Source organism: Nomascus leucogenys, chromosome 17 (genome assembly GCF_006542625.1).
Source record: "Nomascus leucogenys isolate Asia chromosome 17, Asia_NLE_v1, whole genome shotgun sequence".
Classification (NCBI taxonomy): domain Eukaryota; kingdom Metazoa; phylum Chordata; class Mammalia; order Primates; family Hylobatidae; genus Nomascus; species Nomascus leucogenys.
In genome coordinates, this window is record NC_044397.1 from 31121815 (window position 1) to 31135990 (window position 14176).

Consider the following 14176-nt stretch of genomic DNA (forward strand, 5'->3'; position numbering starts at 1 on the left):
CCACTATCCTGCAAGTTCAACGCCCGCAATAAACCAACCACTGTGCAGGGCTCCTGGGGGCAGCCAAAGCCTCTGGAGCTGGCTGTTCCGCCCTCCTCCAGCCACGACTCCCGAGGCTTCCAGTGCAAACCCTCGGAACACACAGGCCTGGGCTTTTCCATCTCTGCCACAAAGAATGGCTTGACTTGAGGCCATTTTGACTTTTATTTATTCATTTATTTTTTTTTTTTGAGACGGAGTCTCGCTCTGACGCCCAGGCTGGAGTGCAGTGGTGCGATCTCAGCTCACTGAAAGCTCCGCCTCCCGGCTTCACACCATTCTCCTGCCTCAGCCTCACAAGTAGCTGGGACTACAGGCACCTGCCACCACGCCCGGCTAAGTTTTTGTATTTTTAGTAGAGACGGGTTTCACCGTGTTAGCCAGGATGGTCTCAATCTCCTGACCTCATGATCCGCCCGCCTCGGCCTCCCAAAGTGGTGGGATTACAGGCGTAAGCCACCGCGCCCAGCTGAGACCATTTTCATTTTTATTTTAAAGGCTCGCCACATGGACAAAGGCCAGGGGGCGTCACACGCTCAGTCCACTCCAGGTACAGACTCCTGACCTTTTCAGGGCTCTTCGCATGTTCTGGCCTCCCTGGCACAGTGCCCCCCACAAAACAGGGGCATCATGGCCAGGCGCGGTGGCTCACATCTGTAATTGCAGCATTTTGGGAGGCTGAGGTGGGAGGATTTCTTGAGCCCAGGAGTTTGAGACCAGCCTGGGCAACACAGTAAGACCCTGTGTGGTGTGGTGGGGTGCACCTACAGTCCCACCTCCTCGGGAGGCTGGGGCAAGAAGATCACTCAAGCCCAGGAGGTCGACGCTGCAGTCAAGTAGGATGACGCCACTGCACTCCAGCCTGGGTGACAGAGCGAGACCCTGTCTCAAAACAAAAACGAAGCAGAGCCGGGCGCGGTGGCTCACGCTTGTAATCCCAGCACTTTGGGAGGCCGAGGCAGGCGGATCACGAGGTCAGGAGATCGAGACCACGGTGAAACCCCGTCTCTACTAAAAATACAAAAAATTAGCCGGGCGTGGTGGCGGGCACCTGTAGTCCCAGCTACTCGGAGAGGCTGAGGCAGGAGAATGGCGTGAACCCGGGAGGCGGAGCTTGCAGTGAGCCGAGATTGCGCCACTGCACTCCAGCCTGGGTGACAGAGTGAGACTCTGTCTCAAAGAAAAAAAAAAAAAAAAAAACGAAGCAGAAGCATCAGCTCAGGAGGCGTGTGGGAAAACACAAGTTCCCCCAGACCTGGGCTAAAGCCGCTGCCCCCACCACACCCCCAGCATGCCCCTTGGCAAGGCCAAGGCCAACACCAACAGGCCCAGTGCACTATGACGCACTTTCTAAAAATGGCCACAACATGACCTCCCACCCCAAGAGGTCTTCTGCAATGACAGCTCATCACTCATCTTGGCAAGTGGGGGGGTCTGTGCCCTGTCTCTTGAATGTGGCAGCTTCTGCGACTGCCTTGGTCAACAGGGTGTGGAAGTGATGCCATGTGACAGCCAAAGGCAGGGCCCGTCCTTCTGGTTTTCTGGAGACGCTTGCTCTTGGGACCCAGCTGCCATGCTGTGAGGAAGCCCAACTAGCCTAGGTAGAGAGACCACATGGAGAGGCCACATAGAGAGGCCACATGACAAGGCCACATGGAGGGGTCTCATGGAGAGGCCATACGAGGCCACATGGAGGTGTTCCGGCCACGGGCCCCACTGAGGTCCAGGTCAACACCAGCATTGACCACCAGACCTGTGAGTGAAGATGCTTCCAGGAGACTTCAGTCCCCAACTGCTGAATCACTGTGGCGGAGGCTCCAGATACCGTGGAACAGACAACTCGTAGTGCCATCCCCTATGCAAACACCTGCCCTGGAGAAGCCACGAGCACCTCACAGTGGCCGTTCTGGCCCCTGAACTTGGGAATGCCTTGTTATGTACAAGATGGAATGTTTCTGGCTATTGCTCAGCCTTGGCACCTCCTCTCCCCACTTCCCTGTCGCTGTAATGACAGTCTCATGTGTTCCTCTGAAGGAAGGGCTCCTGGGTTTCCTCGCTGGATGCATTCCCATCCTCTCTCCCCTGCTGCAGCCATTGGCGTCAGCGACACAGAGGATCAGCTCCCACCCACTGCCCAATTCCCCGGCACTGACCCCTGATTTCCCCCCAGCCAGACACAAGACATCACCAGGGGACGGTGTGTACATGTCAAGCTGCAGGCGACGGCTCAGACAACGTTGGGCAGGATGGGAGGCTCCCGGCCCTATGTCGCCATTTCTGCCAGAGAAACACCATCACCTCAAGGACCAAGCCAGAAGGAGGCATTGCTGAGCCCCTGGCTCTTGTGAGGGGCCCCACCCTGGCCACTCCGTTCTGCAGCAGCCCTGGAGACTACCCTCAGCAGGCAGCCCTGTCCCCATCCAGACCCTGGTGCCTCCCCCCACCTCCTGCCACACTCGGGCCGAGCCTCTTCCCAGAGTCCAGGACAGGTAAAGGAGGTCTCTGCCCCAAACTGACACTGCAAATACACCAGCCTCAAGTGCACACATGCCGGGTGCAGTGGCTCACGCCTGTAATCCCAACACTTTGGGAGGCCGAGGTGGGTGGATCACCTGAGGTCAGGAGTTCGAGACCAGCCTGGCCAACATGGTGAAACTGTCTCTACTAAAAATACAAAAAACAGCTGGGCATGGTGGTACATGCCTCTTACCCCAGCTACTCAGGAGGCTGAGGCAGGAGAATTGCTTGAACTCGGAGGCAGAGGTTGCAGTGAGCCGAGATTGTGCCACTGCACTCCAGCCTGGGCGACACAATGGGACTCCATCTCAAAAAAAAAAAAAAAAAAAAAAAGGCACATGCACTGCAGATTCCACTCTTTTTTTAGGTGGAGTCTCGCTCTGTTGCCCAGGCTGCTGGAGGGTAACGGTGCGGCCTTGGCTCACTGCAGCCTTCACCTCCCAGGTTCAAGTGATTCTCCTCTCTCAGCCTCCTAAGAAGCTGGGACTACAGGTGCACGCCACACCATACCCAGCTAATTTTTGTACTTTTTGTAGAGATGGGGTTTCACCATGTTCAGGCTGGTCTAAAACTCCTGACCTCAAGTGATCCACCAGCCTTGGCCTCTCCAACTGCTGGAATTACAGGCGTGAGCCACTTTGCCCGGCCCAGATTCCACTTCTATGGGGCACCCAGAGGAGTCAAACTCATAGAGACGGGAAGTAGAATGGTGGGTGCCTGGGGCTGAGGGAGGGGACTGGGGAGTGAATGTTTAATGGGGACAGAGTTTCAGTTGGGGAAGATAAGAAAGTTCTAGAAGCAGATGGTGGTGATGGCTGCACAACACTGTGATGTGCTTAATGCCACTGAACTGTGCAGTTCATTTTTTTTTTTTTTCTGAGACAGGGTCTCGCTGTGTCACCCAGGCTGGAGTGCAGTGGTGCAATCATGGCTCACTGCAACACTGACCTCCCAGGTTCAAGCGATCCTTCTGCCTCAGCCTCCCCCTAAGTAGCTGGGACCACTGACAGGCGTGCGCCGCCATGCCCGGCTAATATTTGTACTTTTTGTAGAGACGAGGTCTGACTACGTTGCCCAGGCTGCTCTCAAACTCCTGGGCACAAGTGATGTTTCCGCCTCAATCTCCCAAAGTGCTGAGATTACAAGCCTGAGCCACCGCCCCCAGCCTGAACTATACGCTTTATTTTACTTTTTATTTTTCTTCAAAAAAACCCTCTGCTGGCAAATTATGCACTTTAAAATGGTTAAGATGGGCCGGGCCTGGTGGCTCACGCCTGTCATCCCAGCACTTTGGGAGGCCGAGGCGGGTGGATCACTTGAGGTCAGGAGTTCGAGACCAGCCTGGTCAACATGGTGAAACCCCGTCTCTACTGAAAATATTTTAAAAATTAGCTGGGCTTGGTGGTGGGTGCCTGTAATCCCAGCTACTCGGGAGGCTGAGGCAGGAGAATTGCTTGAACCCAGGAGGCGGAAGTTGCAGTGAGCTGAGATCACACTACTGCCCTCCAGCCTGGGCGACAGAGCGAGACCCTATCTCAAAAAATAATAATAAAATAAAATGAACAATGCTGAGGCTGTTTCCACTGCCCTGAGGGAACGCCTAAGCTGACTCGGCCCTGCCTGCCTTCAGCCAGCCTCCACTTTTGCTGTCTGAGCTGCCACCAGACCACAGGGAGGCTTTTGCAGTGTGCAGCCTGCACAACCGTGCCAGTGTACCTGCACTGCTCCCTGCCAGGCCCATCCTGACCTACGTAGCCTCCTCTTTCACCTTTGGCCTCCCCAGCCCAAGGCTGTCTCAGCTGTCACTTCCTGATGCCCCCTGGGGAGTGTCTGCCCCCCGCTTTGGGTCTTGTGTCTCCATCCACACACCTCTGTTTCAGACAACCCGCCTCTCCAGGCACAGCACCCGCCCCCCACCATCTGAAGTGAACAAAGCCACCAGCCTCGGGCCCAAGGAAGGGGTTGTAGGCAAGAGGTCGAAGTGTCCCTGCTGGAAGGATCACACAGCCGCCTGGCTTTCTAAATCAAGTCCATTTTATTTGAAATTTTCCACATGCCACACATGTACATGAAAATTCCCATCCAGAATGTAGTTTGCTACAGTGAACACCAAAGTCAGGAGCAGGCATCACCATGAGACGCCACAGGGGCAAGTCAGCGGGATGGGGACAGGGAGGTTGGTCATCAAAAGGCAGGTGATGCATGTCGGGTCATTTAGCACCTGGTCATGAGATACGGCGAGACCCCCGGGGCCAGGGAAAGGTCTCCCCTTAAAACCACATGGAGCTCTGCTGTCTCTGGACAGTCTCACATGGATGGACAATGCTCAAGAGGGTGGCGAAGGGGCTGGAGGGAGATACCACCGACGGCTGCAGGGGAGGGGCACGCACACACACAGGCACGCACACACACAGGCACGCACATGCTTGCCCATGAACACCCCCGGGCACACACACACACACACCCTTGCACACACCCCACCCTCTGCCCCAGACATATCAACAACACGGCGGTCCAGGCTCTGGCTCACTCCCCGGGAGGCTTCTGTGGCCAGGGTTCCCATGGCGGGTCTGGTGGCAACAGCTTGGAGAAAAGGCTCCCAGGACCAACCCTCATTCCCAGGTCCACTGATCTGGGGTGGGAGTAGCCAGGTGTTCTGACCTGCGGTTTTCCCGTAAACCGACCCCTTCAGCATTTCTGCTTTTTGTTTGTTTGTTTGTTTTCTGAGACAGGGTATTGCTCCGTGGCCCAGGGTGGAGGGCAATGGTGCGATCTTGGCTCACTGCAACATCCAACTCCTGGGCTAAAGCAATCCTCCTGCCTCAGCCTCCTGAGTAGCTGGGACCACAGGCACATGTACAATGCCCAGCTAACTTTTTTAAAAAATTTTATGTAGAGATAGAGCCTCACTATGTTGCCCAGGCTGGTCTCGAACTCCTGGGCTCAAGCGATCCTCCTGCCCCAGCCTCCCAAAGTGCTGGGATGACAGGCATGAGCCACCACGCCCGGCCCCTCCCATGTTTCTCGAAGGAACTTTAGAGAGCAGAGGAGCCCCGATGACAGTCAGCCCGAGTCACTGCCACCACTGGGTTCCTCAGTGTCTGTGGGGTTTGTGTTCATCATGCCCAGTAGATCTAGAAACTTCTTCTTTTTTTTTTTTTTTTTTGAGACGGAGTCTCGCTCTGTCACCCAGGCTGGAGTGCAGTGGCGCGATCTCGGCTCACCGCAAGCTCCGCCTCCCAGGTTCATGCCATTCTCCTGCCTCAGCCTCCAAAGTAGGTGGGACCACAGGTGCCCGCCACCACGCCCGGCTACTTTTTTGTATTTTTAGTAGAGATGGGGTTTCACCGTGTTAGCCAGGATGGTCTCGATCTCCTGACCTCATGATCCACCCACCTCAGCCTCCCAAAGTGCTGGGATTACAGGCGTGAGCCACTGCGCCCGGCCAGATCTAGAAACTTCTAACTTGAATCCCACACCCCCAAGTGCAAATGAGACCCATGACCATCACAAAGACCCCCCAGCGTCGTGGTCAAGGCTACCAGGAACTGGCAGCAGCGCTCTGCCCATGTCCACAGGAGGTGGCCAACGTCTCCTCTGCCTCTGGTTTAGTGGCCCCACACTTCATCACCACACCTTGGCCATGAATTTCACATTTTCTTATAAGAGCTCTGTAATGGGCCAGGCACAGTGGCTCACGCCTGTTATCCTAGCACTTTGGGAGGCCAAGGCAGGAGAATCACTTGAGGTCAGGAGTTGAAGACCAGCCTGACCAACATGGTGCAACCCCATCTCTACAAAAGTACAAAAATTAGCCGGTCATGATGGCAGGTGCCTATAATCCCAGCTACTCGTGAGGCTGAGGCGGGAGAATCGCTTGAACCTGTGAGGCGGAGGTTGTAGTGAGTGAGCCGAGATTGTGCCATTGCACTCCAGCCTGGGGGACAAAGCAAGACTCCCTCTCAAAAAAAAAAAAAAAAAAGCTCTGTAATTTTCAGATCCTAAACGGAGCAGATAACAGGGGAAGAGGAGGTGGCAGGCTGCCACAGTGCTGCCTGCTGGGGGATCAAGGTCCCCGCATCCAGGCCTCCAGCACCCTCCATCCCTGCAGGAGCATTGCTGGCACCGCCAAGGGCAGGTCACTGGTCTGGAGCTTCATTGGCCGGCAGGGGCCCAGCCCTCAGCTGTTGCAGCCCTACTGCTCTAGGTCTGGCCCCTCCATAAGCCCTCCAGGCCCAAGCCTGGGCCCAGCCCCGGTCCCCTGGGTCCAAAAGCCTGCGGCTCTGGGTCCAGGCACAGGGTGTGGTTGAAGAAGGGTGCTGCTGAGCTGGCAGGCACCCCTTGTGTGTTTTTAGCGCCAGAGTAGCTCAGCCCGTCCTGGCTGCAGCCCTGGGCCAAAGCAGCGAGAGTCTTCCCGCCCTGTGCACACGCAGGTCCCGGGAGGGCCTCTTGAAGAAGAAACCGCTCAGGCCCGTGTCCTGGCAGGGGCTCTGGGGGCAGCAGATGGCAGGGATAGAGCCCGCCCCCTCTGCTGCAGAAGGAAGCGGCCCTCACCCAGCCCCCCTGGGCTGGACGGGCCGTTGAAAACAAGAAAAGCCTCCCACAGCAGAAAGGAGTACTCAAGGCCAGAAAGGCAGCTTTGCTCTGGGTCATCAGGCTCAAATGCCTGCTCTGGGCCACCTTCGGAAGCCTGGTGGGGCCCAGTGTTGCCTGGTGACGGGGAGCAGACAGCGGGGCAGAGGCTGCGGGACACGGGGCTGCAGGGTCACAGGCAACAGGGCCATAGGGCCGCAGGGCTGGGAGGGGGTCAGGAGAATAAATAGCAGCTAGGTCTGGGGTGAGCTGGGGGCACAGGCAGGAGGGGGCAGCCAGAGAGGTCGGGGCTCTCCCTTTTAAAGAACAAAGGGATACATACCCTTTCCCCTCCACCCTCCCTCCAACCCCTCAGTCTCTCCCTCACACACACACACGGAAGACGTGACTCACACACGCATGCACACACAGGGCACAGGTACACACAGGCACACGTGCACAGACAGGGCACAGGTACACGCAGGCACATGTACACGCAGGCACACGCATGCAAGCACATGTGCACACACAGGGCACAGGTAACCGCAGGCACACGTGCACGCAGACACACGCACGCAGGCACGGGGACAAGTGCTGACCACGCTCCTCCGGCAGGCAGCATATGGTCCGCTGCTTAACAGCCGAGCTCTGCCAATTGGGGACCATTAGGGTGGGTTCTTTTCCCAGCATCAAATGCTGCAGAATATAAATTGCAACTAACACTGGTGCCAAAATAGCACTTAGAGAAAATAAGCACGTTATTAACATCTGGTGAAGCCCATCTTGGGGGTAGCAGCAGCGGAAATTCTTGCTCTAAGTCAAAGGATGGTTGCAAGGGACACTAAAAATACAAGGTCTACTGTTTCGGGGGTGCTTTCCAAGGCACTGCACCCCAGCCTCGGGAACGGCCCTTCCCCCAGTCCTATGAGTATAAATTATGCTGCTGGTTAAAACCGCTTGCTCATGAGAACAGGACACCCAGGCGCGATTGTACACACGCTAGGATGCATTCCTAGAGCAGACACAATTCTCTGGCCTGAGTGGGGAATGTTCTGGAGGAAAGGAGTGGGGCGCGGAGCTGCAGTGCCCAAAGACACAGGCCCCCTGAGGGTCCGGGAGCCTCCCAGGCCACCTGCCTCCCTCCTGGGCTGCATCCCCTGCCTGCCACACCTCGGTCTGAGAGCAAGAAGTGGTCAGTCACCGCGCCTGGTGGTCTCCAGGTGCCATTTTAAAGCTCTAAAGAAATGCCCAGGAACTGTAGGGCAGGGGTGCTCCCACCACCTTTGAGACCCTCATCTACAGCCCTTGCCCCCGGGGGCCGTGAGCAGCTGGTCCTGCAGCCTGCAGACCAGGAGACGGGGCCTAGGGATGTGGCTCTCAGAGGCCGTGACAGGAGGGCCAGGAGGCCTCTGGGAGGCGAAGGCTTGTCTGGTGTGGGTCCCACCATCGGGCACTGCTAGAATCAGCCTGCAGAAGGGTCCCTCCGGCCAGGAGGCAAAGGTTCTGCACTGGGTGCAGCCTGGGGCTGGGAGAGGACCCGTGGGCTTCAGAGAGGAGGCGTTGACCCCATACATACAAGAATGTCAGGGTGAAGTGGGAGGAGACCTCGAACCCCAGATCCACCTGTGCCAGTGAGCAGAGGCACCAGGGTGGGGTCAAGACTGCCAGGTGGAGAGCTGGGAGGCAGCCTGCACAGGAGGGCTGTACCTCCCCACAGCTCTGACCCCAGTTCTCCAAAGGCCTCCTGGACAAGGAGCTTGGCCCCCAGAGCAAGGAGCTGCTGAGAACCATCCCCATTCAGGGGCAGGGCTGGTGATTGGAGGCCCGGGGATGGTATACCCCATTTTTTAACAGCAAAGCAAATGTGAGACACCACCCCATAGGACGGGGCACCTGTCACACGGAAACCCAGGAGGAGGAAGGCGGGCTGGACAAGAAGCCCTTCACCAAGAGCGGCCAGGGCGGCGGTCTAGGCGAGCGGGACCCAACTACAGCCCCCTTTGGAAGCCACAGGCCCAGGGACAGCTCTAGGAGCGCCTGGAGGTGGAGGATGGCAGAGGCGGCCAGTGTGGCACACGGGGTGAGGACTCGGACGCCAGGGGGGTGTCCTCATTTTTGGAATAGCTTTGTTTTTTTCTCTTTCCATTTAAGAGATGGGGTATCCCTGTGTTGCCCAGGCTGATCTCAAACTCCTGGGCTCAAGTGATCCTCCCAAAATGTGTTGAAAATATATATATATATATATATATATTTTTTTTTTTTTTTTTTTTTTTTTTTTTTTTTGAGGCAGAGTCTCACCCTGTCGCCCAGGCTGGAGTGCAATGGTGTGATCTCAGCTCACTGCAACCTCCGCCTCCCAGGTTCAAACGACTCTCCTGCCTCAGCCGGGATCCCAAGTAGCTAGGATTACAGGTGCCTGCCACCATGCCCGGCTAATTTTTGTATTTTTAGTAGAGATGGGGTTTCACCATGTTGGCCAGGCTGGTCTTGAACTCCTGACCTCATGATCCACCCACCTCAGCCTCCCAAAGTGCTGGGATTACAGGCGTAAGCCACCGCGCCCAGCTGAGTATTTTTAAAGTCTTAAATGAAGTCATTTGAAATGGGGTCATGTGATTGCTACTCCAGCCTTAAGAATCTTTTCTGGGTTTTAATGTTTCACGCTATTCTAACAAAGCCAAATGTGTACTGATTCCCCCAGGAACGCACATGGACCTTCCCAGGGAAGCTGAAGGCCATGGGGTGGGTGGGAGGGGGAGGAGGCCTCTCTGGTGAGAAATGGGCCCTGCTCGTTGGGCTGAAAAGTCACAGGAGAGGCTCCAACCAGCAGTCCCAACCTCAGGGGACCTCTCTGGGGCCACAGGCATTATCTGGCTAGAAAAGCCCTAGAGACATGAGAGGGCTCAAGTGTGTCCTAATGGGACGGAGAGTCCCAAGTCCGCAGCCACTAAACTGGCAGGCCCTTCCTCATGTCACACTCGACCATGCAAGGGGACACTCAGACACACGGTGACCAGCCTGGCCGACTGGACTTCAGGGGGACAGCATGTGGCCGCCCATCGACGGGGCCCCGGTGGCAGGTGACCACAAACACAACAGCCAAGGGACACGCTTCCCGGTCGGAAGTGGCAGGGGGTTCCGGCCCTCCAGGCCTGTGGACAGGGTCCCCAGGGATTGAGGCTCAGTGCACAAATCCCCCAACCAGGCCCCAAGGGTCAGCCTGGTTCAGCCAGCCCCCCACATCGACCGTCCCCCGAGCCCCCTCATGTCACCCAGAACGCATCCCCTGGACCCACCCAAACTTCACAGAGCAACAGTTCCCATGAGAGAGCCGTGGAGACGCCGGGAGCCCCAGGAGCCAGGTGGGGCGTGGCTGGCCAGGAGAGAGGCCCCCTTCCTCTTGTGACAAACCAAGGGTCCCTGGTGTCCCAGGCTCCTGCAGCGTCTCGAGGTGACTGAGACCGATGGGCGGCAGCTCCGCCTCTCACCACCACAGGTTCGGCGGCTCCTCGGCCACTCTGCTCTTAAACAAGGTGATCTCATCCAGGTGCGCCAGGGGGACGTCCCGGATGACGTCGGTCAGGCCCTCGTGGAGCAGAGGGAAGATGACGACATTTAACGCGGGCCGCTCGGCCTGGAAGCTGAACCAGAGACAGGCGGTCAGCGGATTACATGGGTGGCCACGGAGGGGACAGAGAATGCTGGGGGAGCCCAGGAGGCACTCACACCTGCCTCCCCGTCCCGGGCTCACCTGGGGCTCCCAGACAGACCAGGCCTGCGAGAGTCACCCTCTATGTGCCTCGAGGGCCCTGTACGTGGTAGCCAGAGCTGGGGAGGAGCACGGCAGCCAGGAACAGGCCACACGCTTCTATCCAGGCTCAGGTGGCACCCGCTCCATGCCAGCCACAAGTATCAGAGGCCCCAGAGGCCAACCCTGCTCTGCAGATGCACTGCTGGGCCCCAGGGCAGCAGAGGGACCCCACTGCAGGAGTGGCAGATCCAAGGCCCCTGGCTCACGGAAGCCCCACGGCCAGGACAGAGAGAAGGGACAGGTGCCCACACCCCACAGCCACACGTGGGCCACCTCAAGGGGGTGCAACTCCGAAGTCAGTGAGGCAGCAGCAGTCACTGGGAGGATCAGATACCAAGGCGGCCACTCAGGAAAAGCACACGTTTGACCGCATGACAAATGGCAGGTGGGCAACCCTCCCAATGCCCCCACCTCCAGGCAACCAGCCCCCGCCACGCTGTGCATGAAAACTCATGCACAATTGCCACGGGGTGCCTACCAAGTGCCAGGCGCTGCGCTGAGCTCGACAGACATGACCTCATTTTGCCTTCCCCACGACCCTACAACCAGCCACGGTCTCCCAGCCGGCCATGAAGCAGAGCAGGGACCCCTCCACAGTCAGAGCCGGCCACCAGCACAGTCCTACTGGCCCTACTCGGCCAAAATGCAATGCAAGCCGGGTACTGTGGCTTGCCCCTGTAATCCCAGCACCTGGGAGGTTGAGGTGGGAGGACTGTTTGAGGCCAGGAGTCCCAGAACAGCCTGGGCAACACAGGGAGACTTTGTCTCTATAAAAAATAAAAAAAAATTAGTCAGGCATGGTGGTGCATGCCTGTCACCCTGTCACCTCCGCTACTCAGGAGGCTGAGGCAGAAAGATCACTTGAGGCCAGGAGGTAGAGGCAGCAGTGAGCTATGATCACGCCACTGTACTCCAGCCTGGGTAACACACTAAGACCCTGTCTTTAAAAAAAAAAAAAAGAAAAGAAAGTGCAAAGAAGACCCAAGTGCCAGCCCAGGAGCTCCAGGCAGAAGGAAAAACATAGCAGTGCCCCAGAGAACAAGACAAAAACATCCAGGACGGGCGCGGTGACTCATGCCTGTAACCCTAGCACTTTGGGAGGCAGAGGCAGATGGATCACCTGAGGTCAGAAGTTAGAGACCAGCCTGGCCAACATGGGGAAACCCCGTCTCTACTAAAAATACAAAAATTAGCCGGGGGTGGTGACGGGTGCCTGTAGTCCCAGCTACTCAAGAGGCTGAGGCAGGAGAATGGCGTGAACCCGGGAGGCGGAGCTTGCATTGAGCAGAGATCGCGCCACGGCACTCCAGCCTGGGCGACAGAGCGAGACTGTCTCAAAAAATAAATAAATAAATAAAGAGCTGCTGTTGGGACATGGAAGGTGATTTTTTTTTCTTTTTTTTTTTTTTTTTTTTGAGACAGGGTCTTGCTCTGTCTCGCAGACTGGAGTGCAGTGGCACAATCACAGCTCACTGTAGCCAGTAGCTGGGACCACAGGCACACACCACCACACTGCTCAGCTAATTTTTTTTTTTTTTTTGAGACGGAATCTCACTCTGTCACCCAGGTTGGAGTGCAATTGCATGATCATGGCTCAATGCAACCTCCGCCTCCCAGGCTGAAGCGATTTTCCTGTCTCAGCCTCCTGAGTAGCCGGGATTACAGGTGCCCGCCACCATGCCTGGCTAATTTTTGTATTTTTAGTAGAGACAGGGTGTCACCATGTTGCCCAGGGTGGTCTCGAACTCCTGACCTCAAGTGATCCACCCGCCTCAGCCTCCCAAAGTGCTGGGATTACAGGTGTGAGCCACCATGCCCGGCCATTATTTTTATTTTTTATTTTCTGTAGTGACAGGATCTCACCATGTTGCCCAGCCTGGTCTCAAACTCCTGGGCTCAAACAATCCTCCCTCCTTGGCCTCCCAAAGCACTGCGATGACAGGTGTGAGCCATGGCACCCAGCCAGGATTCGTTTCTCACCAGCAAGGAATGAGGCAGGGGGGCCTGCTCTTCCACACACCCTGGGGGGGTCACAGGCTGCAGCTGTCTCTGTGGCCAGGAAGGAGCAGCCTGCTTTGGAGGTCCCTGGGTGATATGAGGAGGTGCCACCCTGGAGTAGTGTGTGGAGGGGACACCTGGGGCAGAGGGGGAGTCTCTGTGGATTGGGACAGAAAGGCCAGCCCTTCTTGGCGGCCAGAGGGCACTCCCATGTGGCTTCATAGTCTGCTACGTACATAATGAGGCTCAAAAAGACTGAGTTTGAGAAAAGTTAAGATCCTCCTATAGTTCCTCAATGTGATGACTGGGTGTTCACACTCATCGGCGAGATGTGCCTCCCTCAAACCTTGTTTTTTTTTTTTTTTTTTTTTTGAGACGGAGTCTCGCTCTGTCACCCAGGCTGGAGTGCAGTGGCGCGATCTCGGCTCACTGCAAGCTCCGCCTCCCGGATTCACGCCATTCTCCTGCCTCAGCCTCTCCGAGTAGCTGGGACTACAGGCGCCCGCCACCACGCCCGGCTAATTTTTTGTATTTTTAGTAGAGACGGGGTTTCACCGTGGTCTCGATCTGCTGACCTCGTGATCCGCCCGCCTCGGCCTCCCAAAGTGCTGGGATTACAAGCGTGAGCCACCGCACCGGGCCTCAAACCTTGTTAAGATGCTGCAGACACATTACCCATCAGATGTGCAAAAAAAAAAAAAAAAAAAAAAAAAAAAGGGAGGCCAGGCACAGTGGCTCACGCCTGTAATCCCAACACTCTGGGAGGCTGAGGCGGGAGGATCACTTGAGTCCAGGAGTTAAGACCACCCTGGGGGCCGGGCATGGTGGCTCACACCTATAATCCCAGTACTTTGGGAGGCCGAGGCGTGCAGATCACCTGAGGTCGGGAGTTCGAGACCAGCCTGACCAACATGGAGAAACCCCATCTCTACTAAAAATACAAACTTAGCCGGGCGCACGGTGGCTCACGCCTGTAATCCCAGCACTTTGGGAGGCCAAGGTGGGTGGATTAGCTGAGGTCAGGAGTTCGAGACCAGCCTGGTCAACATGGTGAAACCCCATCTCTACTAAAAAAAATTAAAAAAATTAGCCGGGCGTGGTGGCACATGCCTGTAATCCCAGCTACTCAGGAGGCTGAGGCAGGAGAATTGCTTGAGCCTGGGAATCGGAGGTTGCAGTGAGCAGAGATTATGCCACTGCACTCCAGCCTGGCCAACAGAACGAGACTCTGTCTCAAAA

At 56.6% G+C, this 14176-nt stretch overlaps 1 protein-coding gene, 1 non-coding gene and 1 pseudogene across 5 annotated transcripts in view; 1 reads left to right on the forward strand and 2 right to left on the reverse strand.

Moving 5' to 3' along the window:
* FBXL18 (F-box and leucine rich repeat protein 18) overlaps positions 1-14176 on the reverse strand; it is a 74273-nt gene that overhangs the window by 26029 nt on the left and 34068 nt on the right. The window contains exon 5 of one of the 3 annotated variants that reach the window (XM_030796877.1): positions 9388-10769. The exons of the other annotated variants lie outside the window; for them this stretch is intronic. Coding sequence (XP_030652737.1) covers positions 10613-10769 — 157 coding nt within the window. The 3' untranslated portion in view covers positions 9388-10612. Of the gene's footprint in view, positions 1-9387; positions 10770-14176 lie in introns of those variants that run through there. 3 annotated transcript variants of the gene reach the window in all.
* On the reverse strand, positions 6403-9362 carry LOC115830945 (annotated as a pseudogene). The gene has a single exon (XR_004026489.1). The product of XR_004026489.1 is annotated as an uncharacterized LOC115830945 (transcript).
* On the forward strand, positions 13214-13313 carry LOC115831087. The gene has a single exon (XR_004026628.1). It is a non-coding gene; the product is annotated as a small nucleolar RNA U13 (small nucleolar RNA).